General features: G+C 56.7%; 1 protein-coding gene across 9 annotated transcripts in view; it reads left to right on the top strand.

The window, feature by feature from the left end:
- Positions 1-23,062, top strand: part of RGS3 (regulator of G protein signaling 3) — a 121,355-nt gene extending 98,293 nt beyond the window's left edge. For 6 of the 9 annotated variants that reach the window (XM_087419246.1, XM_004423353.3, XM_014782085.2 and 3 more), the window contains 6 exons: positions 7,774-8,700; positions 16,408-16,472; positions 20,027-20,128; positions 20,518-20,579; positions 21,199-21,365; positions 22,090-23,062. In XM_087419246.1, coding sequence (XP_087275372.1) covers positions 7,774-8,700; positions 16,408-16,472; positions 20,027-20,128; positions 20,518-20,579; positions 21,199-21,365; positions 22,090-22,275 — 1,509 coding nt within the window. In that variant the 3' untranslated portion in view covers positions 22,276-23,062. Of the gene's footprint in view, positions 1-4,890; positions 4,914-5,301; positions 5,364-7,773; positions 8,701-16,407; positions 16,473-19,711; positions 19,926-20,026; positions 20,129-20,517; positions 20,580-21,198; positions 21,366-22,089 lie in introns of those variants that run through there. The other 3 variants (XM_087419250.1, XM_014782086.2, XM_014782087.2) reach the window with 3 other exon arrangements.
- Positions 23,063-26,856: the final 3,794 nt, after the last annotated feature.

Genomic DNA, 26,856 nt, shown 5'->3' with positions numbered 1-26,856 from the left:
ATGGACTTGAGGAGGTAGAGATAATAGGGAAATGAGACAGTGCACGCACACGCGGACCAGGCAGAACAGGAGGGTGCCAGGTGGGAAGGGGAGTTATGGTGGAGCCCACAGGTGAACTGCTTCTTGAGCAGAGAGCCCAGGGCTGGGGCAGGAGAGGCCCATGGGGCCTGGCACCCTCCTTCTAACGGAAGCATCAGTCACCACAGGGACAGGAAGAGGCTGGGGAAACCCTTGCTCTCAGCTCTCACGCCATTCAGATGAGAAGAGAGCTGGAGGTGTGAAGGGGGTCTTTGGGGCGGTGGGGTGGGAAGCAGAGACTGTGAGTGCAGCCCTCCCCACCATACACATTGAAGCAGTGGTGTCTGAGACCAGGGAGGAGAAGGGGCTGGCCAAGGTGTGACGGGGAGCTCAGTACTGGAAACCCAGACCTTGGCAGCTGCTCCCCCTCCCAGTGAGAAGCTGGGCATCCAGGAGGGTGGGGGGCATCTCAGCGGGCTCCAAGGCCAGGCCTGAGGGCATGGTCTTCTGGCTTAGCCAGGGGACAGTGTCAAGAGGAGAGAAGACTTCTAAGAGGGGTCTCCACTCCTCTCTCTCCTCAGGGGCGCCTCTTCCCCGCGTGCTGGCTTTGTCCTCAGAGCCTCTGACCTGGGTGAGCTGCTTCTCCTCTGTGTCTCAGTATTGCTTTCAGTAGAGTGCGTAGGCTCCCTGCTGTGGTGTGTTGCCCTCCTGAGCCCCTGACAGACCCATGAGTTGTGAGATCCTTTAGGGACAGAATTTTCAGTCTGCAGTCCCATTCCTTGGCCTTCCTCTCCTCCTGCAGCCAGACCTCTATTGATAGGGAACATGGAAGGAGAGCCGACTCCAACGGGCTTGCCAGCTCCCCAGCCTGGACAAGGGGCTACTGAGCTCATGCCCTTCTGCGTGAGCTTCCCTTTATAGAGGGAGTGGTGTGTGTTGTTGGAACTGGTCCCACACTAGGTTCTGGTCTGGATTCTAGTCCTGATTCTGTTGTGTGACCTTGGGCATAGGCCCTCCCGTCTCTAGGCTCCAATCACCTTGTCTACTAACTGCGGTTGCTCCCCAGAATTATCTGGGGAGTCAGAAGAAAGTCAAGATGCCTGGGCCCTCCTCTTGGGGAATCTAATCCAGTGGGTCTGGAATTGGCCTCAGATAGAGATATTTTTAAAATGCTCCACGGTGATGCTGAAGTATACCTCTCTGTTGAGAACCGATAATCTGGATCAATACTTTTCAAACTTTAATATGCAATTAATCACCTGGGATCTTGGTAAAATGTGGATTCTGATCTAGTAGGTGTGGATTGAGATTAAGATTCTGTGTTTCATACAAGCTCCCAGGTACTGGTGCTGCTGGTTCACAGGCCACGTTTTGAGTTGTAAGAATCTAGATGGTCCTGTGAGGTTCATTGGGTTGCCTCTTCATTCATTCATTCATTCATTCATTCATCAAACACTTAAGATGGGGAGTGGTGAGAAGTGAGGCTAGTGGGAGAGAGAAAGCCCAGAGTCTTCCAGGGCTACAGGACTTGGACTTTATCTTGAGGGCATTGGGTAGCCACATTAAGGTTTTAAGTGGAGGAGTGACAGGGTCAGACCTGCATTTAGAAGGCTCCCCTAGCGTGGCGCAGGGAATGACCAGAGGGGACAGGACTGTGCCAGGAGGTTGGCAGCAATCCCAATGAGAGTTGACAGTGGTCTGGAGGGGGTTGGTGGTAAGTGGAGATGGAGAGAGTGAAAAGATTCTTTTTTTTTTTAAATTAATGAACTTTATTTTTTAGAGTAATTTTAGGAATTGAGAGGAAAGTACAGAGTTCCCATATATTCCCTGTCTCCACACACACATAACCTCCCCCGGTGGATTCTTAAGATTTTACGAGGGATGATCAGGAAGGTTTGGTGATTGGCCAAGGGGGGTAGTGGTGAAGGAAAAGGAAAAGTTTGGGCATCTGGTGGTGGCATCATTGATACAGAGACTCCGAGAGGAGCCATGGCCTTGGGGGAAGATCAGGCGTTCCGTTTGGGGCATGTTAAGTTAGGGGCACCGATGGGATGTCCAGAGGACGTCTCCATCTCTGTGCCTGGGCTCCAGCCACACAGGCGTCTCTCTCTCCCACCTTAGTGAGCCCTCCCTGCCCACTGAGCAGATTTCAGGCTCAGTGTCCTTCCCCAGGGTGGCTTTTCCCACACGCCCCTTTATTCTCCCTCGCAGCACCTTACAGTTTTCCCTCACATCATGGATCACACTTTGTCTTCATTACATCTTTATGGAGGCGACGACTTGGTTAGTGTCAGTTCTTCCTCTGTAGCCTGGAAGCTCCACCAGGACGGGGATCGGGTCTCTCATTCCCCGTTGCATCCTCAGAGCCTAGAACAGGGAGCAGCACTGTCCCATGAACACTTGCCTCTGGGATCTAGACTCCGGAGGCAGGTCTGGGCTGGCAGTGTGGACTGGGCGTCATCAGCGGCCACGTGGTGACTTTAGCCATCTACAGCGGAGTGGAGGGTGACGAGGGAGCGTGCAGGACTGAGACGAGAGGGGGCCTGGGGCAGGTTCTGATGCACGGGCTGAGGCCCGTGATGGAGTGGAGAAGGGGTCATCGGATGGGTCGGCGGAAATCCAGGGAGGGAGATGTGGAAGCTGGGCTGTACCATGGTGGCCGTGGCTGCTGTTTATGGAGTGCTTTGTGCACCAGCGCGGTGCCGAGCTCTGGGTGTCTGTCAGCTCCATCACTCCTCCCACAACACTGTGGAGCTATTATTAATCCCATGTTATGGCTAAGGGAACTGAGGCCCAGAGAGGTTACACCCGAGGTCACCCAACCAGTAAGTCTAGAGTGGGGATCCGTCTCCAGAGCTCTCCCCACTGTAAGTGCTGCCTCCATCCTCCTGGACTTTGCCAGAGCTGTCATGTTGAGGGCAGGGAAGAAGAGAATGCCTGGAGGCCCTGGAGCTGGTGGCAGAGGCAGGGTGGTGGCTCCAGCCTCTGGGTGTCAAGAAGCCAGGCTTGAGGAGCCGGACGGAGGCTGGGCTGGGGGAGCTAAGTGTCAGCTGAGCAGCTGAGGTTCCTGGAAGCCATCATCGAGCCAGGGACCCGGAAGCCAGGGAGCGTCAGGGACCCAGAACGTGCCAGACCTGAAGCAGCAGCAACCCCATCTTGAAAGTTGAGCCCGGAGGTCAGACGCTGGGCGGGAAGTCTAATAGCCTCTCCCTTTCTCCAGCGACTTTCCGGTTCACAGAGCACTTTCCTGTCCTTTCTCAGACTTGGCCGCCTCAGCGCAGGGGGGCAGGAGGCATCCTCACCCCATTTCATGGCAGAGAACACCAGAAGGCATAGCCTGGGATCACACAGCTGGCAAATGATGGAGTGAGGATTCCAGCCCAGGTCGTCTGGCTTTATGTCCAGTGTTCTTTCCGTAAAATCCTAGCTGCGTAAGGGCCACCTGAGACGGGTGCAAACCCCACTTCACGCCCCCACCCCTCCCCCAGGGCAGGATGTGGTTTTTGAGGGCAGATGCAGAGCCTGGCATCTGTGGTGGTTGTGATGAGTCATCTGAGAGCTGCAGGTTGACTCTGGGGTCAGCAGACCTGGCTCCACATTTGGTAGCTGTGTGACATTGGGCAAGTCACTTCCAGCAGCCCGCTGCCACCCCCAACCCCAATAGCGGGTTGGGGTGTGGGGCCCAGGAGACACGGTTGATGTGAGCAGGCATCCTGGGTGTCACACCTGCCACCCTTCCCAGCCTGTTTGAGCCCTGGATTCAACTGGGGAGAGGATTTGATTAGATCCTAAACAGCGGCTCCATTTAGAGGGCTGGTTCATTTCCTGTGTGCTTCTAGCAGGCGAGACATGGACAGAATTAACCCTGGTCCGGCCAAGACAAAGAAGTGTTGGATGGGAGAGATACAGACTCCCCACAGGAGGGGGCAGCCACATCGAGCCCTCTGGACCAAAGGCCCTGGGCAAGCAGGCTGTCTCTCTGGGGTGTCTTGGCTGGATTTTTGTCACCCAACCTGTTGCAACAGCTGCCTAGCTGAGTGTCCCCAGCTGCCTGCACTTCCTCCTTCAGAGCACTCACCATGCTAGTTAAGACCAATGGTCCAACCTCGTTTTTTCTGCTCAACTGAGCGCAGGGATTGTGTCTAACTTGTGCTCTGCTGTTCTCACTCAGTGCCTGGAGAGTGAATGAATGCATGCATGTCTGTACACACGCACGTCCCTGTCCTCCCCCACCTCCACGTCCTGCTCACACTGCCCAGAGCAGTTTTCACATAGCACGGCTCTGCATGCGTCATTCCGTTGCTCACAGGACAGTCCCATGCCCGGCATCCGTTCTGTACCGTGGCTCTCATCTTCATCTCCTCTCCCGTCCTAATTCTCTCACTTGCCACCCCTACCCCCAGATTTCTGAGATTTCCTGTGTTTGCTCCAGAGGCCCCCTCCCCAGAAGGCACCCACCACCCCAACTCTCCCAGGACCCCCAGCCTGACCAAACCTGCCTTGGTGGCTCACACAAGCCCCGTCCAGGAGCACAGGAAAGAACCAAGGAACTCGGGTCCTTGTTTGCTAGTATCTGCCCTGTGTGGGATGGGCCAGGTGAGGGGCCTCAGGCAGCACTCACCCTGCTCCCCTTCTCTCTAGACCCCTGGGGGCCCAAACGCTTTAAGGGAGCAGAGAGAGACCCTTGGCCAGGAGACATGAGTTCTAATACTGAATCGGCCTCTGGTCTCTTAGGTAATTCCCTTAGCCTCTGGGACCTCAGTTTCTCCATCTCTCTAACAAGACTAGACTGACAATAGCCACCCTTTGATCAGATGCTTCTCCTGTGCCAGGCCCTGTGGGGAGTGCTAAGGGCAGTCCTGTGAGTCCGGCGTGATGTCACGGCTCTGTTCCAGGTGAGGAAACAGGACACCGAGAGGCTGGGAGGCTTGGCCGGAGTTGCACAGCTGGAAAGTGACACCACTGGATCAAAACCAAAGTCTCACTCGGGATCTGAGCACAGACCCGCTGGGCACCCTGGGAGCCCTTCAGTCCCGGTGGTTTCTCGGCTGCCCGGGGTGGGGGCCCTCTGGGGACAGCGGCACTTCCCCTCCTGGCTTTGTTTGGTTTGGCCTCAGTTGAAGGCAGGATTGGCAGAGGCAGGCTGACTTGCGTTTCTGGTTTTGGGTCTGTTGCTGCACTTTCCCGAGGGGTGGGCGGGCTCGGCGGCAGTCACTGCTGCGACAGGCCTGGGCCCCACCCCCACCCCCCAGGAAAGGGGAAATGCGGTCTGCTCCCAGCTCAGGGCCACTCCGTGCCAGGCCCCAAGGGCACCGGTTGCTGCTTCCTTCCATCCATCCTTCCAGGTGGGGGGGTCTGGCCGAGGGGGACGGGGAGCGAATGTGGGGCACCAGGGAGCTGGCTGCGGGCAGTTTGTTTTTCTTGATGGAGAATGCTCCCTGGTGGGTGGGGCGATGGGGGGTGGGGGACTGCACTGCTCTGAGGACTGAGATCAGAAGTAGGCCTGGGAAGAAGGAGCCAGAGGCTCCAGCTCTAATCCCAGCCTAGCCCTGGGGTGTGCTGTGTGCCTTTGGGCAAGTCCCTAGGTCACCATCCAGGCTGGACCCTCAGTCTCCCTGTCAGTTCAGTGGAGGGTGTCTCTGTGCCCCTGGGAACAGCCTGATGGGGCTAAAGCACAGCCCTGAGTTTCCAGATGAGGTTTCTGGATTGGAGGGCCTGGCATCACAGTCGCCACCTTTGATTCTGGGAGTTTGACTGAATTTGCTTCTAGGGGTTCATGGGAAAGATGTGTCACTGTTTGAGGTCCGTGACCTCAGCATTTCCCTCTAGATCCATTTTTTAAGTCACCACGACTACCACCACCATCATCATCCCGCTTAAGACTTTTATCCTTCCTGTGGGATATTCTCCTGGTTGGTCACTGGGGCACATTGGTTATCCAAATAGGTGGAGACCTTGAGGCCCAGAGGGTTTAGTGACTGACTCTACCTGGCCCTGCTGTAATTCTAGGTTGGGCCCCGCTCCTCTCTGGGCCTCAGCCTCCCCATCTGTGCAATGGGAATTTGGGATTGCTGATGTTCCAGGGTCTGAGGCTATGAGGTTTGAGGGGTCCCTGGGTAGAGTCATCTCCCAGCTGCAAACAGGATTTCCAGGGCGGGAGTGAGTGGGGACCTGTCTTTGGCTGTGCCTGGGAACCAGCCCGTGGTCAGATCATCCTGGAGTCCTCTGAGCTTCCCTCCCTTGCTGAGACACCCTCTCCACTCGGGGGCCCCCATTCCACTTTCACGTTCCCAGGCAGTGGCTCTTACCCACACCATCCTTTCACGTCCACTCTGGTGCTCCTCGATGGCCAGTGTGACCCCTGCCAGCTGAGTGAAGCTCCCTGCAGCTGCCCCAAGCCGTGGCTGGGCCACTTACTCCCCGAGGTGAGGCCTGGCTGGGACTTCACCATCTCAGCCTCCCCAGGGCTTAGAAGATTTCTCAGCTTTGGGCAGAGCCTTTCAGCCTCCGGGCAACTGTGCAGTAGTGGATAAGTTACTGCTCTTTGGGCTCAGCTTTCTCATCTGTCAAATGGACGTTATAACAGTCTCTACAGCAAGAGTTCTTAAGCTACCCCATTTCTGGGGGTATTTACGCCAGAAATTCTCCGCCTGTGTGTGTATGTGTGTGTGCACACACGTTTCCGTGTTTCTGTACAGTTGCCAGGTATGTGTGGCGTCTTTCTCTTCCACTAGTTCTAGGTGGCTCTGGCCTCGTTATGGATGAAAACTGGGCTCTGAGTAGTTCTAGCTTCAGCATTCAAGGCCTTAAGTGTGACGAGGGGCCCAGCCCCGGCCCGAGACCTGCTTCCCCCATGTGGCTGCAGCACTGCGGACACCTCTGATCTTCTCTGAGCCCCGATCTTCATATGAGATAGCTGTTTTTCCGACTTCATCAAGGACACCATTTTTCCCTTTGCAAATAAAATCTGTAGGAATCTAGCAAAAACATCAAGGCTTCTGAGGGTCGTGTGCAACGCAGGAAATGTTCTCTTTTTTGTGTGGAACTCCTGAGGTTCCTCCAAACACGGTTTAGAAATCCTTGGGTGGATGATCCCTTGGTGAGGTTCCACGCGTCTATGACATCTGTTTAGTCCAGGTGTGGGCAATATTTTGAAGTTCCAGTTGTGTTCCGGTTTACTAGTTTCAAAGAGAGACTTAAACATTCAGAGCGAGTTCTTGTTTGAATGACTCACTAGGATGATTTTTAAACTTTGGTTCAGGTAGAAGATGCTCTTTGGCCATATCCGAGTGTCTCCCAGTTAGTGATTGTTCTGGCTTGGGGCTTGGCTTGGTTCTGGTCCAAGAGGGCAGAGACTGCCTGGCTCCTCCTTCACTCATGGAGGGACCGTGACACTTCCCTTAAAGGGCCATTGGGAAGACTGTATAAGAGGGTTTAATCTGGCACAGCCCCTGGTGCACAAGAGGAGCCAGATAATAGCGGTTACCTCTTCATCTCCCCTAAATGATCAGCCGTGTTTTTGATGGAGCAGAAGCTTCATGCAAGGAGATAATCGTAGAACCCACATGCAGCTAAGCCAAAGGGGCTTTCAGATTTCCGTCTGGGGCTTCGGTTTTCAGACTGTGGGGTGCTGGGTGTGGGGTTCAGGCCACTGGCCGATTTTGTTTCAGCTTCTGTGACGTTGGCTCGTGCACAGTGTCCTGCATCTCATAGCCTCCTCTTCTGAACCTTTCTTGTTTCCTCTTTGTTTCCCAGATGTTTGAGTCAGAGGCGGATGAGAAGAGGGAGATGCCCTCGCAAGAAGGGAATGGGCTGGGTGCCGAGGACCCCCCACTCAGCAAGGACCCCCCTCCTTGTCAAGAGCCTCCTCCAGGACAAGACCTTCCACCCAACAAGGACTCTTCTTCTGGTCAGGAACCTTTTCCTGGCCAAGAATCACTGTCTAGCAAAGACTCAGCTTCCTGCAAGGAACCTCCTCGAGGCCAGGAACCCTCACCAAGCAAGGACTCCCCACCATGCCAGGAACCCGCTGCAGCCCCAGCCCTCCCTCCCTGCCAGGACCCTCCTGCTAAGCAAGAACGCCCTCCCAGCCAAGACCCTCCACTCAGCAAAGACCTCCCTGCCCAGGACCTTCCCCCCAGCCAGGTCCCCCTGCCTGCTGAGGCCCTTGCTGAGGAGCCCACGAGCTGTGCGGACCCACCAGCAGCCACCGGGGACCCGCCCGTGGTCTCCAGGCCGACCTTCGTGATCCCCGAGGTCCGGCTGGATAACGCCTACAGCCAGAACGCAGGGGCCGAGAGGGGCAGCTCAGGCGATGAGGAGGATGCAGAGGAGGCTGACGAGGGGGACGAGGGGGAGGAGGATGAGGACACGAGTGACGACAACTACGGGGAGCGCAGCGAGGCCAAGCGCAGCAGCATGATTGAGACGGGCCAGGGCGCTGAGGGCGGCCTCTCGCTGCGCGTGCAGAACTCGCTGCGGCGCCGAACGCACAGCGAGGGCAGCCTGCTGCAGGAGGCCCGCGGGCCCTGCTTTGCCTCCGACACCACCTTGCACTGCTCAGACGGAGAGGGCTCCACATCCAGCTGGGCCATACCTTCGCCCCGCACCCTCAAGAAGGAGCTGGGCCGCAATGGCGGCTCAATGCACCACCTCTCTCTCTTTTTCACGGGACACAGGAAGGTAGGAGGGCCAAGGGTGGAGGAGGAGTGGGTACACGAGATGGAGGGGTCCAGGAGCTGCGGGGAATGAGCAGTCACCATGTCCCACCCCTGCTCTTCTCTGAGCCTTCCAATGAGCCTTCTACCCATTTCACAGAGGACAAAACTGAGGCCTGGAGGGCCCAAGAAGGCAGAACCTGGACTTGAGCCCATAACTTTATGCCTCTAGGTGCTGTGTTCTTACAGCTGTGCTGTACAGCTCGTCCCCACAGAAAGTGGGGCAGGTGTGGCCTAGCCCAGGACATTGTGTATTTGGATCTGAAAGATCCGAGATAGTAGCTGGAGAAAAAGTTACAATTTAGACTTGGTCTAGGCCTAGCCAGACTAGAAATCCATCAGCCAACGACAATGACAACACATATTTACTCTGGGCTGGCGTTATTCTAAGCGGTTTACATTAACTGATAATTCTCACAACAGCCCTTTGAAGTAGACACCATGGTGTGCCCTTGTTCCAGGTGAGGAAACTGAGGCACCGAGGGGTTATCTCCCTTGTACCAGATCGCACAGTTTATAAACGTCTGAACCTGAATTAGATTCTGGCTCCAGGGCTGGAGCTCTTAGCCACAATGATATTTGCCTCTTGCAAATATTTATAAATAGATGAATAAGTGTTTATTGATTTCCTGCTGTGTGCCAGGCCCCGTGCTCTGTGCCACAGCAGGGGCCACAGAGATGTGTGAGGCTGATCTCGGCCAGTGAGGAGTGAGTTGTCCGTGTGGGCTGGGAAGGTGGCCTCCCAGTGCAAAGATCGAAGCATGGCCTTGAAGCCCATCAGCCAGCTTGAGTCTGGGCTCTGTCCCTTATTTACTGTGTGGCCTTGGGTGAATCACTCAGTTCCTCTGAGCCTTGTGTCCTTCTCTGAAAGGGAGCAGTTGATAGGACTCATGTCCCAGAGTGGTTGGGGATGAACCGTAAGAGCCTGGTCCCTGATGGCATTAGTGCAGGAACCAGGTGTGTGCTGTTGAAGTGCTGACAGCCGGTGCAGTGTGAGGTGTTGTAACCACTGTTGTGAGGAGAACAGCTGACCCTCAGAGATCTGGGAGTTCAGGGAGAAGAGACCCCAGGGCCGAGGGCCACCAGGGAAGGCTTCTGGAGAAAGATGTCCCTCACCTTGGCCTTGAAGGTTGAGCAGATTTAGAATAAATAGAGCACAGGGCAGGCATTCTGTGAAAGAGGACATGGCCTGGACAAAACTGCCTGTAGAGGCCAGTTTGGCTGGAGCAGGGGATCCTAAAGGGCAGGGCTAGCAGACGCACGGCGCTTGTGCTGCCGTTTCTCCCTCCGCACCCATGGCAGACATGACTAATGGATTCCAGCGCACTTCCCCACCGAGTTGGGACATGGCCTCAGAAGCTTCCTTAGCTTCTCAGCCACTAGCAATAAGGCAGACCTGGCACTTGGGAGGACACCCTCTTGCTGAAGGGTGGTTAGGCTGAGAGGGCAGGCTGGGGCCTTCCAGAAGAGGGCCTTAAACTTTGGGCCCAGAAACTGGAACTAAATCCCAAAGCATTTGGGACTGGATCTGTTTCCTCATCTGTAAGCACGTGTGGTTCTCAAACTGGGATTGCTCTGAAATCACCCGGAGGAGGTTATTAGTGTAGAGATTGCTAAGTTCCCAACCCCAGACTTCTGGAATCAGAACTTCCAGGGGTGGTGCCCAGACCCTGCATTTAAACAAGCACAAGAGATCACGCTGCTGCACAGGTTGAGTATCACCATCCCAGGCCATTGCTTGATGCAGCTTCTACAGGAGATTCCAGAACCGCGTCCTACCGGGGTGAGCCTCAGGCTCGCTCAGGCCAGGCCTGACCGCTCCTCTCCGGAGGACGCTGAGGCCCAACGGCTCACCACCTGCCTTGAGCCTCCCAGTCCTGATCCCCCCACCAGACCCTGCCGAGTTCTGTCTCCTCCCCCCTTGCTCCGGTATGAATATTTGCATGCAGATCAATTCACACACGTGCGTGCGTACACTTCTCGTTCCCCACCTCAGTTGGTCGCAGCTCCTATTTCACACAGATACTTCCGCCTGGAGTCCAGCAGGCCTGGACCAGCCCTCTGCTCTCAGTTTCCTCCTTTGGGTGCCCAAGATTCCCACCGGCATCCTCCCCTCCCCCTGCTTTTGGCCTGTCCCTTCCTTTCTTGAGTGACCGAGCTGGCAGGGACGTCAGAGGCTGCCCCAGCCCCTTGGTGGCTACCCTTCCATGTGGCTTCCGCGTCCCAGGCCTCGAGTCCTTCATCATCATTCATATCCTGCTCCCTCCAGCTAGCTGGCTTCAGTAGGAAGCCTACCCTTGTCAAGGGGCAGTGAGGCTGGGACTGGACAAGCGCCCTGGTCTCACTCTATCCCTCACTGGCAGTGGGCCTTGGGCAAGTCCTTGCCCCTCTCTGATCCTCAGTTTCCTCATCAGTGAAATGGGTGTGGTAATAATACCTCCTTCATAGGGTTGCTGGGAAGATTAAATAGCCCAGCTTGGATGAAGTGTTTTGGGCAGTGGCTGGCTTGCAGCACCTGGTGGGTGCTCCGTAAATGGGAACCATGTTGATGAGGAGGAGGAGGAGGAGAGCGTAGCAAGAGTAGTGACATCATCTCAACATCACGCAGGGCCTCCGGCTCCCTTTTCTAGCTTCACAACACTGCTGCCAGGTGGGACCCGTGGTACTCGTCTTACGGTGGGAGCCTGGGGCCCAGGGAGAAGTGTTGTGTCCCAGGCCACAGAACGAGTAATGATGGGGCTGGACAGTGGCCTCACCCTTGTCTAGTCCTCTCTGGCTCTACCCAGACCCTGTGCGCCTCATGCTGGCGAGGGGCAGGAGATGGGGGCTGGCAGTGGGGGAGGAAGTGGGTTCGGCCATGACTGCCATCTTCCTGGCGTTCCTGGGAGGGTCAGCTGATGCTCACAGGCCACTGTTTCCAGGCAGAGGCTGGTGAAGGGGAGAGGGGGGAATCTTCAGGTTGTGGAGTCAGACAGACCCAGGATCAAGGCTCAGCTCTGCCTCCTCCTTCCCAGTCCTGAGACCTTGGCCAACTTATGTCTTTCTCTGAGCTTCAGTGTTCTCTATAAAATGGGAGTGCCAGGTCTTCATGGAGGTGTCCTAGGGATTGAAGAAGGTGGCAGTGTGTAGGAAGCTCTGTGCCCATGGCACTAATCCTGGATGACATGAGACCCAGGAGGGCCAGACAGCGCTGGTGTGGCCTTGGGCTGGTCATTGTGCTGCTGTGTGGCTTAGCAGAGGGTGCCCAGAGTGTGTGCTGCCAGTCACAGAGGCGACAGTCCCTGAGTTGCCCCTCCCCCGCCTGTTATCCTGCCCCCTGTGCACTGAGCAATTTCTATTGCTAGTAGGAGTGTCCGAACCAGACAGACCTGTTAGATGGTCTGCTCGGCTGTGGTCATCTTACAGATGGGCTGCCTGAGGTCCAGAGAGGTCAGCCCCCCAAGGTTATCCCGTGGGTCACCCCCCGGGTCTGGCACCTTGCGCTGAGTTAATTGTCTCACAGTGCCCTCTGCTGCCAGACCCCTGCCTTGCCGGCTGTTCCCTGGAGGCCCTGCAGGGCAGATCCACAGGCCTGCGTCTGCCCTTTTCCTGGGGAGCCAGCAAAACCCCAGAGCATCTGGGCCCAGGACGCTGCCATTGAATTCTACCCCAGCCTGGCCCAGCTCAGCCTAGGGTCACAGGTCATTCTTTGACAATGAGGAGACTAGAGGCTATGGCCCCTGCCTGGCCGGGCTTCCTTCTCTCCTTCTCCTGCAGGAACTGGCTTGGGCAGAGCCTGTCAGCAGAGGGTGCCAGCCCTGCCATGCTAACCTTCTTTCCCAGGCCAGAGGTCAGACAAGAGGACCCCTAAGATGCCTTCCAACTCCAAGATGTGAGAACGCCTTCCAGCTTCCTATTTAAAAAACAGTCTAAAGAAGAATTATTTCCTATGTCTAAACAAATAAGTGTAGAGTTCAGATCCAGTGTTTCCACAAGCTTCCATGAGGCCTGCCAGGGTGGGCCGGGTCAGAGAGGGCAGCCAGGCATGGCCAGGTGGCCCCAGAAGTCAGGTCGGGACCAATGGGGGAAAGCTGGTGAGGCCCTGCTCCCAGGAGAGCCCTCTGTCCTGGATGGGCTCTGGAGCTAGACCTGAAACTCGCTGCTCGTTGCCAGCTGGGAGAGCCCAGGCAAGTCACTGACCTGCTCTGCGCCTCAGTTTCCTCAGCTGTAAAGTGGTGGAATTAACAGCAAATAGCTTCTAGAATGGTTGTGAAGATTAAATTAGATAAAGTAGGGCCGGCCCCGCGGCTTAGCGGTTAAGTGTGTGCGCTCCGCTGCTGGCGGCCCGGGTTCGGATCCCAGGCGCGCACCGACGCACCGCTTCTCTGGCCATGCTGAGGCCGTGTCCCACATACAGCAACTAGAAGGATGTGCAACTATGACATACAACTATCTACTGGGGCTTTGGGGAATAAATAAATAAATAAATAAATAAAATTAGATAAAGTACATGAAAGCCCTTGAGCCCAGTGGCACACAGAGACTGCTCAATGAATCCCAGCAGTAAACACGGAGGCTGGCAGCCCCCGAGCACTTCCCCTGCCAGGCACTCTGCTGAGCACTTCCCGCGTGTTCACTCCGTTAGGAAGGTCCACTTATTATCCTGATTTTACAAATAAAGAAACCGAGGCACAGAGAGGGGATGTAACTTGGCTGAGGTCCGTTAGCTCATAAGTGGCGGAGCTAGGATTCAGATCCCACCGGTTTAGAATCTAGACTCTTAACCATGACTATTATTCTGGTTATAATTACAATAAGAATTATAATGATTATTCCAAGAGGCAGTGAGCTCCCATCCCTGGAGGTGGCCGAATCAGGGCTGGGCAGGCCCAGGATTCCTGCCTGGAGTGAAGGGAGGGCTGGGTGGTTCTGGGCCAGCCCCCTCCTGCCTGTCAGCAGGGAGGGTCACGGAGTGTAGCAGACTGCGCTGGGAGCAGGCGGGAAGGAGAGGCCCGTCATGTTCCGGGCCCTGGACAGGCCTCGCTGCAGCTCCTGGAGAGAGGAGCCTTGGGGGCCTCTTGGGCTAGGAATCAGAACCCCGACTCCCGTCTTATTTTCTTCTCTTTCTGGCCCACAGGCCCCCCTTGGTGCCTGGGTTTCCCTGGCTGCGCTGGGGGCCAGAGCCGCCCGGCCCCTCTATCAGACTGATTGGTGTGGCGGGTCCCTTCCGAAGATGACCCTCTCCCAGCAGTGGAAGGAGGAGCCCATTTCCCAGCAGTGCAGAGGCAGGGGTGGCGGCGGGGCGGGAGTGGTCCCCAGGCCCATTGTGTGGGATTGATAAAGTGCGGAAGCAGAGGTTAGAATGGGAGGAAGCCCAGGGCCCGTGGCCCTTTCCCACGGGTGGGGGCTCAGGGCACTGCCTAGCCAGGCCAGTGTGACCACAGCCTGTGTGTGTAACGGGGTGACAGCAGTAACACTCACTGGGCAGTAAACGCTGGCAGCCCCTGGTGGCTAAGGGCATCCTGTGTGCCAGGATTGGGCCATTGGGGCCCAGGAATATTCCAACAGCCGGGTGGGTGGCTTTCACCATGCCTATATCAGAGGCTTGGAAACTTCTCCAAGTCAGTGGAAGCAGGATCTATACCCAGGTCTGGCTCTGGAATCACACCCCACAGACGGGTGTGTGCCCATGTGCGCACGTACACACACGTTTACAACCTTGGTGGGGCAGCATTCTCAGGAAGGAAGCGGCATTTCCCGAGCCTTTCACTGAAAACCTTCAAAATGTGCCCTGTCCTTGTATTTGAGTGGCAGTGACCTCTAGTGGAGAAACACAGGCCTTGAATTCAGACAGCCCTAGATTCCAGCTGTCACATGCATGCTGGGTATCCTTGGGCAAGTGACAACTTCTTTCCGTTTACTTTATGGACTAGCTGTGAAGATTAATGAGACAGTTTCTAGATATGCCCATTCCAGGATATGGCCTATAGTGCAAGCTCCAGAAGTGAAGCTATAATCCAGCCATCCAGCCATCCATCCATGGGTGGGTGCCCCACTGCAGCTAGTAGCTCCCCCTGCTGGCTGTGTCTGGAATAAGGCCGCTTTTCTTTCCAGAATTAAGAACACAGTATTTTAAGGTGTAGCCTATCTTCCTTATTTTACAAAGAAGGAAACTGAGGCCCAGGGTGGGGCTCACAAGGAGTCACAGCTGAGATCCACACCTGGTGGCCTTCTGTCTTGTCTTGGGACAGAGTGTCCACACCCAGCCTACTCTGAGCTCTAGCTCCTCTGCCGTCTCAGAGCATCTCTTGGGCTCCTGTTCTGGGGTGGTACTTTTTGGGGCCTTGGGTTCCCCCTGGAGGAAGACAGACAAACACAGGGAGGGCAAGGGAGACAGAGGGCAGCCGCAGAAGAAATGGTGGGAGTCTGGAGTGGTCTGGAGGAGAGCGGGAGTGGCAGACTGGAGGAGTTGGAGACTGGGAGAAGAGGAGGGGACATTGCAGGAAGGGAGTGCAGCACAGGCAAAGGCGAGGAGCAGGGGTGGGGTGAGGTGGAATCTGTGGGCTGTCAGGGAGCACTTGCAGGCTCCCTTGAATCAAGCAGTGAGGGCCCCAAGATTCATCTTTCCCAGCCTGCTTTCCCTCTAGATTCATTGATTCATTTGACAAAATTTATTGAGCTCCTAATGTGTGCCAGGCCCCTGAAGATGGCCCAGGCAGACAGAGGCCATGCTCTTGAGAACTCAGTCAAGCAGAGGAGACAGATTCGGAACAAGCCATTTCGGATGTGGTGGGGACCTCAAAAGGGGCACAACCTTGGTCTAGGGGTCGGGGAGTGCTTCCCAGGTGAGGAGGCACTGAAGCGGCTTACCCGAGGTCTGGCTCTTTCCTGAGGCTGGGTCTTAGGAGGAAAGGGAGGTGGGAGAGTCACAAAAGCATCCCCCGTGGGAGGAATAGCACACACAAAGGCCTGCGGTAAGGGGACAGGGCAGGTAAAGATGTTCCATTTGGTTGGAGGGCGGGGTCGAGGAGGTCCTGGAGCAGGGGTCGGGCTGGAGATGTAACTGAAGGAGTTGTAACTGATGATAAAATGGAACTTTCTGCCAAGATCCTAAGATAGTGGACGCTTTACATCGTGTTATGGAGTTTGAATGTTATCCTGAGGGCACTAGGGAGCCATGGACAGCTTTAAGGCAAGAGAGATGCTCTCAGGCCTGTGTAATAATTCATTTTACTCGCTGCTGACCAGTCTCAGGTCTCCTTCAAACCTCAGAATCCTGAGTGAGTCATTATGATCTGGATTTTGAAATTAGGGAATAGAGGCTCAGAGGGGGCAGTGATGGGCCGAGTCACACAGCAGAACCTGAACTGGTGCCCTGCTCTCCAGCCTGCCCTACTGCCTGCAGTGATGCCTCTGCCATCAGTGCTGTGTCTCTGGCTTCTCCCCTGCAAACCGGGTTCCTAGGTGTGCCAGGAAGAGAACCCTTTGGCTGGAGGCTCTGCCAGGCCAGGGCCACTCCATGGACAGGCTGTTCCCAGTATCGGGTCTCCCTCCCTCACCGGTTCTGTGAGGGCTGGGGGCTTCGGGGGTGGGTGGGCTGGTTTGCGGGAGCTGTTGGATCTCTCAGCCTCTCTTTGCTCAGGCAGCAGCCCCTGGATGCCCAGACTGCAACATGTCTGTCTTTCCTCTGCAGATGAGCGGGCCCGACACAGTTGGGGACGATGACGAAGCCTCCCGGAAGAGAAAGAGCAAAAACCTGTACGTTGGAAAGATCCACAGGCCTCACCCTTGTGGTCGGGGAGGCTCCCTGCACCCCTCTTCCTCCTCTGCCCTCGGGCTGGTCTCTCCTCCAGGGGTACAGGTGGGACAAGGGTCTGCACCCAGTCCTGCCCCAGACAGACACCAGTGAACAACAGGAACTTAGGGCTTAGCAGTGGCCCCAGGGTGGGGTCACCAGGATCTTGAGCAGCCGACACTGCCCTCAGCATCCATGCAGAGTGAGGCAAGGTGCTGACTTGGTACCTGGAAGCCGTGGGGAACCAAGCAGAGGCAGCCAGCCAGGGTGCCCTGGCCCCCACCCTGCCTCTGAGCCAGGCAGTGGCCGAGTCACGTCGACAAGTTCTTTGCTCCCTCTGAGAAAGGGCTGGACTGATGACGGTTCCCGGAGTTCCCCTTTCTCCTGAGCTCTTGAATGCTAGGCAGTCCCGGACATTGCCAGGAGGGGGCGCCGCTAGTCCAGCTAGCAGATAACCGGCTCTCCAGCCTTGCTGGCCACACTCAGGGCCCCGTACACTTTCCTTTTGGAGGTTTGTTAGAAGTACCAATTAACTGGGTATGTGGAGGTTCTCCTCCAGTCTCCTTGTAGCCCTGCACCGGAGGCCCTGGAGGCTGCAGGGAGGTCCTGAGGAGGAGGCAGCGGGGCACGTGGAGGCCCCTCCCCTCCAGGTCCTGTGGTGCCCACCCTTAGACAGGAATCGGGCCTGGGGGAGGAGGGCAGGAGGCCTTCCCAGGTGCCTCCCGCCACCTTTTCCCTGGCTGCGACCTTGGGCCCACTATCCTAGAAACTCTCGCCCAGCTCCCCTGCCCTCTCCAATTTCCTGCAGCAACTGTAGGCATCTCTCACTCTGCAGCCAGGAACAATCGCACTTTCTAGGGAAGGTAAAACTCACAAAAACCGTCCTTTGCACCAACCATCCGGTCCAGGCAGCGCCAGAGCCGCTGGGGGTGGCGCTCCCAGGGGGGAGCAGTGGAGGGCAGAGGAGGGCGGGCGTCCAGGGTGCTGGAACTGCCTTGGTCCCCCAACTGGTCCCCTTTCCTCTCAGAGTGGCCGTGGCCTTTTGAATGCCTGAAGCTCACATTCTTAAAATCTTAGTCAAGGACTCTTAGAATCTGATAATAATAAAGATAACTAATATTTATTGTGCTGGGCACTGTTCTATGTGCATGAGATATATTATCTCATTTCATCTTTACCATTATTTTTATTTTACTTTTCCTTTTTTCTTATTTACTCTGTTTTACAAATGAGTAAACTGAGGCAGAAGGAACTTAAGGTACTTGTCCAAGGTAACATAGCAAGTGAGTGGTACAGCTGAGATCTGAAACCTGGCATGCTGGCTCTAAAAAATGTATAAATATAAATACATATTTTTTTCTTCAGAGCCTGTTGTTTTTAAGCTTGGTGCACAGCATTCTGAAGGGGGTCCACAGCACCCCTGCTGAATAGCATCTGAGCTCCTAGTAAAGCAGCCCATCCCCTGGAGGCCACTCATTCCATCTTTTCATGGCTCTGAGTGGAGGAAAGTGGTCCTTGAGTTTCCTCTTGTGGGTCCCTGTTCTGCCCTCTGGGCCCACATGGGGACACATGGGACCCCTCTGACCTCTGCCATCCTTTCTCGAGTTGCCCATGTGGTAATCAGGGACTTCCAAGGACCTCTTCAGCTGTGCCCCGCAGCTGTGAATCTGCCTGGCTGTGCATCTGGGAGGAAAGGCTTGGCCGGGCAGGAGCCCCAGCCTCCTGCAGCCACAGAGAAGCACAGTGGGCTCTGGGCCAGCCCGGAGCCCAGGTGCATGAAGCAGCCTGTAGGTTGGACCTCAGGCTGGCCCCTCCCCCTCCCTGGGCTTCTGTGTCCTCACCTGGATGGTGGGTCCAGAGCACAGTGCCCCCAGAAAGCCGTGTGCTCTCGCTCCTAGCCCACCCAGGGCTTTCTGAGGGTCCTGATCCTCACCCAGAGGCCTGCAGATCCCTGGATTTCTGGCCTTATCTCATTGGCTTAGAACCTGCTAGAGCAGGGTCCCCATCCCTGGGCAGCTGCCCCAGACCCTTAGGACACGTGGGGCCTCAGCTCCTAAGCCTGAGCACTTTCGCCCCAGGCACTGTGCTAAAGCTTTATGTGCATCCTCACAACGACCCCAGCAGATGGGAGGTACTCTTATCATCCCTGTCTGCCAGATGAGAAAACTCGGCGTTCAGAGAGGTTAGGGAACTTGGCAAAGGGCACACAGTGGTAACTGCTGGCGCTGGGATTTGAACCCGCAGCTGTCTGCCCCCAGTGCCTCAGCTCTTAACCTCCCCCAGGTACCACTTTCCTTAATTCCACAGGGTGTCCCATAGGTCTTAGTGCCGTTTGAAGCTTGAATAACTTCAAAAGTCTAGACGCTGCAGATGTACAAAATGCATTTCCAAGTTGAATTATTTAAATTTCTTTTACACTTATTTAGCTTTGTGATTTTTAATAATACATTTTTAATTTTAACTTTTGGTTTCAGTCAGCATTTTTTGTCTTTAATCAGAAGGACAGAGACCAAAAATTAAAATAAAAAATTTGTTATTCAAAAATCGCAAAACTAAATGTGCGTAAAAACATTAATTAAATTTTCAAATGATGTTCCTAAAAGTTTCTAGGATTTGTGCTTCTGAAGTTATTCAAGCTTAAAACTGTGCTAAGTTTTTGGGACATCCTGCATATTCATGGGTGGATGTATCCAAAGCCAGTGACTGAGGCTGAGAGGGGGGCTGGCAGGAGCTGTTCTCCGGGAGGGAGGTGCCTAGTGTAGGACGAAGGGGAGGTAAATATGAGCCTGAGACACTTAACCCTTTTCTTGCCAGCAGCTTCGCCCAGAGCTGAAATCTGTTGCCTGGGGAAGGGGGTTGGCAGGCTAAAAATGGGTCTTGGCTAAAAATAGCCAATCCTGCCACCCTGGTGGGCAGAGCCTCCCTTCCCACCCTGCTGTCCTCCCAGCAATTTGTTGACTTGCTGACTTGTTTTCTCCTCCTTCCCCGGGCGTTGCCATGGTAACGGGGAGGCCGGTCACAAATAACTGGGTCTGGCTTCCTGCCTGGGCGGGCCCCAGAGGCTGCCCCGTGCAGACACATGCCCCTTTCACGGGGCTCGCTCTCAGGGTTGGCCGGGAGGGAGAGTCTTTTTTCTGCTCCTCATCCCGGTCCCTCCCATTTCCTGGCTCCTCCTGTCTGAGTCCCAGCCCGGCCTGTGCCTGGGAGTCCAGTCATCCGGCTGGGATCCCAGCGAGCACACGGCTGCAGCCTGCACCGTTGCTGCTGGCCGCCCGGGACGCGGGGTGGGAGCCAGGAAGCCGGGGGTGCTCCCTGCAGACCATCCGGGGCCCCAAGCTGGGGGGCCCTACAGAGATGCTCCGAGGCATGTACCTCACACGCAACGGGAACCTCCAGAGGCGGCACACGATGAAGGAGTAGGTGCCCCTCGCCCCAGCCCGCACCTCCCCACCCTGAATTTGCCCCGTGCGTGGAGTGTGCCAGGCTGACCGACTCCCTTCTCTGCTTCTGCCCCCAGGGCCAAGGACATGAAGAACAAGCTGGGCATCTTCAGGCGGCGGAACGAGTCCCCTGGGGCCCAGCCCGCCGGCAAGGCAGACAAAGTGATGAAGTCATTCAAGTAGGTCCTCCCTGGCACCCCTGGGACTCCTCAGGCACTCACTGGTCCCCAGGGGAGCGGTGCTGGCAGTGGGGTTGATGGGAAGGGGTTTTGTCGGCTTGGTCCAGCTCCGGGTTGGATGGAGGCTCTGGTTGTCAAGGGAGCCGGGTACCCGGCAAGCAGCAGCCCTCATGGGGCACAGCCGCCCTGGGAAGGACAGCCAGACAGGGCTGGAGGTGGGCGCTACAAGTGATGCCAGCCCCAAGAAAGGGGGTGGGTCCTCTCCTGGGCTCCCCAGCCGGGCTCGGCCGCTGCCTGGTCCAAGGCGGCTAACAGAGGCCACCCAGCCCAGCACCCGACTTCCCCGAGCCTCTCGGTAACCTCACTGTGCCCCTTCCTTTGCCCCTCAGGCCCACCTCCGAGGAAGCCCTCAAGTGGGGCGAGTCCCTGGAAAAGCTACTGCTTCACAAATGTAAGTGGGGGCCCCAGCCTGTTTCCCTCCGTGTGTTCTCTTCCTCCCCTCTCCTGTCTTCCTCCCCCAGACCCAGAGTGTGCCTGGTCCTGGAGAGTTTGCCTTGCCCCCTTTACAGGGCCCAGTCAGGTGTCCCTGCTGTTGGGAGAGGCTGAGCCTGGCCCAGGCCCTTGGTCCCGCCTTGGAGCCAGCTTCTGCCAGCCCCTCCCTGTCCGTGGGAGCTGGCACAGTCTGCTAGAAGCCTTTGGGACCTGTGTACTCAGACCTATACAATAAACATTTCCACGTACTGAGGGCTTACACTGGGCCAGTGTGCCCGCTGTCTCATGGGCAGGATCCCCTCTGATCCTCAGGGCTTCAGAAGATGGGGCTGATGATCCCCATTTTACAGATGAGGAAACTGAGGCACAGACAGGGGAGAGACCTGGCCAAGGCCCACAAAGAGGCAATAGCAGGGGTGGGACCACGTCCTAGGGCTCTTGGCTCTGGGGAGCAGGTCATCTTACTAAGCTCCCAGCAACTCCACCCAAAAGGCCCCAGGAGTGGAAGCTGGGGGTTCCGGAGGGCAGGACGGGCTGGTTCTGCCTCTCAACCCCGGGGTCTGGGCTTCTTCTCACAGATGGGTTAGCGGTGTTCCAGGCCTTCCTTCGCACTGAGTTTAGTGAGGAGAACCTGGAATTCTGGCTGGCGTGTGAGGACTTCAAGAAGGTCAAGTCCCAATCCAAGATGGCAGCCAAGGCCAAGAAGATTTTTGCTGAGTACATCGCAATCCAGGCGTGCAAGGAGGTATGGCCCATCCCTGTGCCCAGTGGCCTCTCAGCGATTGGGGGTGCCTGGCAGCCTCAAGGAAAGCTCAGGAAGGGGAGAGGCCAGAGTGCCCTTGGTGGAGGGGAGGAAGCAAGCTAGGGCCCCGGGAAGAACCGAATTCCATAGATTAAAAAATGGCCTTGAGGCGCTGTGTGCCAGGCAAGCGCTAAGCCCTTTATGTATGCGTTCTCGGGTTTAACCCTCACGACAACCTATAAAATAGGTTTTAATATTATCTTCATTTTGAAAATGAGGAGAGTCTTGAGAAGCCTAATCATAGTAGCTAACCTCTATTGAACGCTTACTGTGTGCCAGGTACTGTGTGCAAAGTGCTTTTAATATGGGTGATCACTGCTTGGTTTTCACAACTCTTTGAGGAATGTACTCTTATCTCTAGCCTGTGGATAAGACCAAGGCTCAGAGCACTTAAGCGATTTGCTTAAGGCCACACTGGTGTGGCACCGCTGGGATTTGAACTAGGCAGTCTGACCCTAGAGGTGGTGTTTTCAGGCCCTATAAACCCTACCACCTCTACAGTAGGTGACTGAGCCAGTCTGCTGGCCTGAGGGCCTGCACACTGAACCGTAAGGTGTGGAGCAGAGGGGCTTGGAGGTGCGAGGCTGGATGGGTCCCGTTCCCGGCCCCCGGTCCCAGAGTCAGCCCCTACGGGCAGCCCTGACCATGCTGCCCTCTGCCTCCGCAGGTCAACCTGGACTCCTACACACGGGAGCACACCAAGGACAACCTGCAGAGCGTCACACGGGGCTGCTTCGACCTGGCACAGAAGCGCATCTTCGGGCTCATGGAGAAGGACTCGTATCCCCGCTTCCTCCGCTCTGACCTCTACCTGGACCTCGTTAACCAGAAGAAGATGAGTCCCCCACTCTAGGGGCCGCCGGGATAGAGCTCAGAGTTCATACTAGGCGGGCTGGGCCACCTCCCCACCTGCCACCCTCCCCCCTGCGACGGAGGGGGCAAGCGAGCCCCCAGAGGCTGCGTCTCTGGACGGAAAGACGGACACTTGGATGCGAGGCCTGGACCAAGAGAGGCCCAGGCCACTGGAGGAGTAGAAGGACTGGCCCCGTTGGGTCCCCACTGCCCCGGTACGAGGGGGCTCAAGGGCCCTGGCAGGTCAGGGGCCCTGGCTGAGTGAGACCTGGAGCTGCTGCTCCCTGCTGCGGAGACTTCGCGTTGACCAAGTTCCTTAAAGAGCTGGCAGACGGGGCAGGGGGCGTGGGGCCTGGGCCCTGGGGCTCTCCACGGGGGCCGCTGGGGCTCTCGGCTCAGACCCCTGCCTTGAATTTTATTTATTTAATCAGTAGTTGGATGCTTGGCACGTCGTCCTGTCATAGGAAACCTTTGCCTCATCAGTTTTCTTAATTTACAAGTGCAATATTTTAACCAACGCCTTGTGAAAAGCCACCTTGCAGAGAAGGTGGACACCGTTTTCCAGTTTCAGGGGATTCGCTGGTCCCGGGCACCAGGGGTGGGCGGCTGGGCCTTCTGGACTAATGGGGCCCAGAGGGGTGGGTGCTGCCATCTGACCTTGCAGAGAAACCCAGCCCCGCCCCGAGCGAGGTGTCCCTCGGGGGCTCCGGGAAAGCATGGCACCCTCAAACCACACAGCAGCCACGTTCTGGAGCAAATAAAAGACCCGTGTTATTTCTTGTTCTTGACCCTTTCTGTGTGTTCCTGGTTTTGAGCCTTCCGAGGATGACAGGGGCCGGGAGGGGTGGTAGTTGGGCTGTCAATCTAGCGTCTTCTCTCTTGCCATCGCCTGCCTCCCATCGTGGAGCCATGTACACGATACACTGGTGAGGGCTGCTCCCTGACAACGGTTTCCCCTGTGCCGGGCACTCTACCATGCGTGTCGCATTTGTCATCTCATCCTCTCCACAAGCTGGGACGTGGGGGTTATCTCCATTTTACAGATGAGAGAGAAGCACAGGCTGGTAAGGTGACTTGTCCAAGGTCACACAGCCGGCAGGTGGCAGAGACACGGTTCAGCCTAAACCGATGGGTGGCAAAGCCTGTGCCCTGGATCGCTGTCCTCTGCCAGCTCCAGGATGGAGTCCTGGCTTGGCCACCAACTGGCTCTGTGACCTTCAGCAAGTTCCTTCACTTCTGTGCCCCGCCACACCCTGAGACTCTAGTGGACCTCTCAGGTGGCACAGGGATGGTGGGTGGAGGTGGATGTCTTCAGGACAGAAGGAAGAGCTGGGCAGTGACGGGGTAGGGCTCATAGTCCTGTAGCCCTAGGGAAGGCTTGTCTCTGTTCGTAACAGGAGGTGCAGATTTAGGAACGGCCTGGTGCAAAGCCGTGCTTCAAGGAGGCCCTGGACCAGTCGCTTAGAGGGGTGCAAGAGGGCCCAGAACCCAGGCCAAGCTGATGCCAAAGCTGCCCCCCTGATGCCCACATACAGCCTGCCAGGGTCCGGGGCAGGGGCCAGGGCCTGGCCTGGGGTGGGGACCAGCTTGGCTGGGCTGACTTAGATGAAGCTGGATGGAATTGGTGCTGGAGGGGCTGGGCCCCATCTCCTTGCATCTTGTTCCCTGCCTGGGGTCCTGGGTTCAGGTCTGCCCACCGGGCACTTGGAGATGCAAAGAACATGGGGCTGTGCAGCCACACTCCTTCCTGCCTCCCCTCGCTGGTCTCCCTGGGCAAGGGCACTGCCGTGTGCCCCCCCTGCACAAGGAGAGCATCGGAAATGGTGGTCTCTGGAGGCCTAACCTGGGGCCAGGCATACAATAGGTGCTCAATATATGTTACGGCCTTTTTCCCTAGCACCCCAGTGTGAGCGCCTCCAGGAGTGGGGCTGGGTCTCCTTCCAGGTGCCAGGGGCTTTGTAAACAGTGAAGAACGTTCTCACCACGGAGCCGCCAGTGCCTCGATGAGGCTAGGAGGGCGGGGGAGCAGAGTTGTGCTCCTAATTCTTAGCAAGGGTGCCTCTCAGGCTTCTTCCAGGCCTGAGATTTGGGGACCAGACAGCGGGGAAAACTGAGGCCCAGAGGGGACTGCCCTACAGCTCCTGTTCCTCCTAAAACGGCTAGGGGCCAAGTGGGCGGCAGAGCTAGGACTTCCGAGTCCCAGCCTGGCCTGGCCTCTCTGTGGCCTCTTCTGCTTGGAGGAGACACTGGGTCCAGAAGGAGACCCACCTTCCCCTTTCTTTAGGTTCCAGGGGTTTAACCTCCAGCCAAGCCCTCCACCTTCCCGCCCCCAAGTTGCCATGGAAACCAAAGTCCTGGAGAACAAAGTCAGGCAGATGGAATTCCCATTTCGGAAGGCCCCACTGCCTGGTTTCCATTACTCACACCCGGGTCCCTTGGCCTGTGAGCGGCTTTGGCTACCCAGAGCAGCTGGAGAGCAGACAGGAAAGGCGCCCGGTCCTCCCCCCTGAGCCTCGCCTGGGATCCCGGGGACCTTGGACACAGCCCTCACCCCTTAGGCCTCGGTCCCCTCACCTGTACTGTGTTTCAGCTGGTCTCCATTTCTCTTTCACGAGAGGAAGGAGCAGGCCCCTCGGCCTCTGTCTGGGAACCCCAGGCTGGGCAGTGTGGGATCTGAGAGCTGTGAGGTCACTGTGTCCGGCCTCCTCCCCATCCCACGGATGGGAAGGCTGAGAGGGAGGAAGGGAAGCAATACTGCATTGAGGGGAAGGGGCCAGGCCCTGGAGTCGGGCTCTAGGATTCGGCTCCTGGCTCCCCGACTTACAACCAGCTGCGAATCTTTGAATAAATCACGTAACCTCTCTTTGCCTCCCTTCTCTCATCTATAAATTGTGCATATTGGCACCTACCCCACAGCTGCGATGACTAAGTGAGGGGGGGGGTGCCCGAGGCAAGCTTAGCCCAGTGCCTGGCACAGTGATGTGCTCCTGTGACGCGAGCTGCTGTTAGCGACATCATTATTCAGGGTCACAGGGAGGAGGCAAGGCTCCTTCTCCAGTGGTCCAGGCCTGGGCTCTACCCTGATGAGAGCGGACGGGGAGCCTTCAGTCTCAACCCCAGATCCCTGTCCTTCCAGGAACGGTTCTGCTGGAGGAGAAGGCCAGCCTGTTCCAGGGAGTAAGTCAGAAACAGCCTGTCCCGTGCCGCTGCCCAGTCCCGGCTTGGCTGGGAGCAGCTGGGGCAGCTGGCAAATAGTGTGTGAAAGGTGGAAAGGGGAAAGGCCGCAGCGGTGCCGCTCAGTCAGGTGCCAGTGGGAGGGGATGCACCCTCTGCCTGCCTGTGCCCTCTTCAACTGAGCCCTGTGGGCCAGACAAGTCCCTCACTCTCTCTGCCTCTTGGCCTGACTTGGGGCAGATATGGGCTCCCAGACTCGCCAGCTTGAAAGAGCCCATCTGGTCCAATCTGCTGCCCATTGCCTGGGTCCCTTCTTGGATTTCTGCTTGCATTCCTCTTGTGACAGGGAGCTCACTATCTCTCCAGGCAGCTCAGCGGGGCCTGGGAGCCTAAAGCTCTTTCCCCGTGAAGTCGGGACCCTGGGGTGGGGGTGCGGGAATGGAGGCAGGTCATTTGCCCAGGCAGCCCCCTACAGACTTGCCCAATTCCCCACCTTCAAGACTTCCGGCCCCCTCCCCCTCACCAGGCTCCTCCGAGCTCCCTACCCCCACCTCTCTGCCTTGCTCCCGGGTCCCTTTGCCTACTATCCCCTCCCTGGTCCCTTCCACTGACGCCCTCCCCTTGATTCACCTCTCTTCCCGCTGAAGCCTGCCCCACGCCCCTGCCTCTCCCTTGGGGCTCTCAGGCCCTCAAGCAACAGACTCTGGGCCTCAGAGAAGCTGCTTGCTCTGTGCTGTTGTTTTGCTTACAATCAGCAACATCTGCGAAACATCTGGCTTTGTCCTCTCTCTGGCCTGACAGGCGGGAGGGACGGGGTTACCCTGGCCCCCTGCCGCCGGGGTGCCCCTTCCTTGGGCTGGAGGAGGCACTGGGGGGCTGATCGGGGCCTGCTCAGCACGGATGGGAGCGAGGCCATGGCGGGGTTGGGAGAGGGCCGTGCCAGGTTGCAGATAAAAAGTAATGGCTACGGCCACGGGAAGTCACAGACCAGGGGCGGTCCAGGCCTCATCTCCATCAGTCCTCACAGCAGGCCTGGAGAGGGTATGGTTTTCATTTTACAAATGAGAAAGTTAAGTTCAGAGAAAGTGGACAAGTATGTCAGGGCCAAGTAGGGACCGGGACCCTGAGCCCTAACTTCTAGGCAGCCCCGCCTCCAGCCAGTCGGAGAGATTCAGTGGCTTGGATCCGGGCTCTTAACACAGGTTCTCCCTGGCCTGAGGGCGGAGCTTTCCTAAGGAAGGCCGACGAAGGCATGAGCTTAAGCGTGGGGAGATATCTGGTCCCGAGTTGAGTCTCGGGTCTCAGCAGAGCTGTGATAAGTGGCCTTACCTCTCTGAGCCTCCGTCATGTCACCTACAAAATGGCAATAAAGATCCCACATCGTGGGGCTCACGTGGACTCGGTCAGA

This window comes from Ceratotherium simum, chromosome 29 (assembly GCF_057802395.1).
Source record: "Ceratotherium simum simum isolate JZ-2026a chromosome 29, ASM5780239v1, whole genome shotgun sequence".
Taxonomy (NCBI): Eukaryota; Metazoa; Chordata; class Mammalia; order Perissodactyla; family Rhinocerotidae; genus Ceratotherium; species Ceratotherium simum.
Note: the sequence above shows the minus strand (reverse complement) of the source record. Positions and strands in the feature narration are given on the sequence as shown.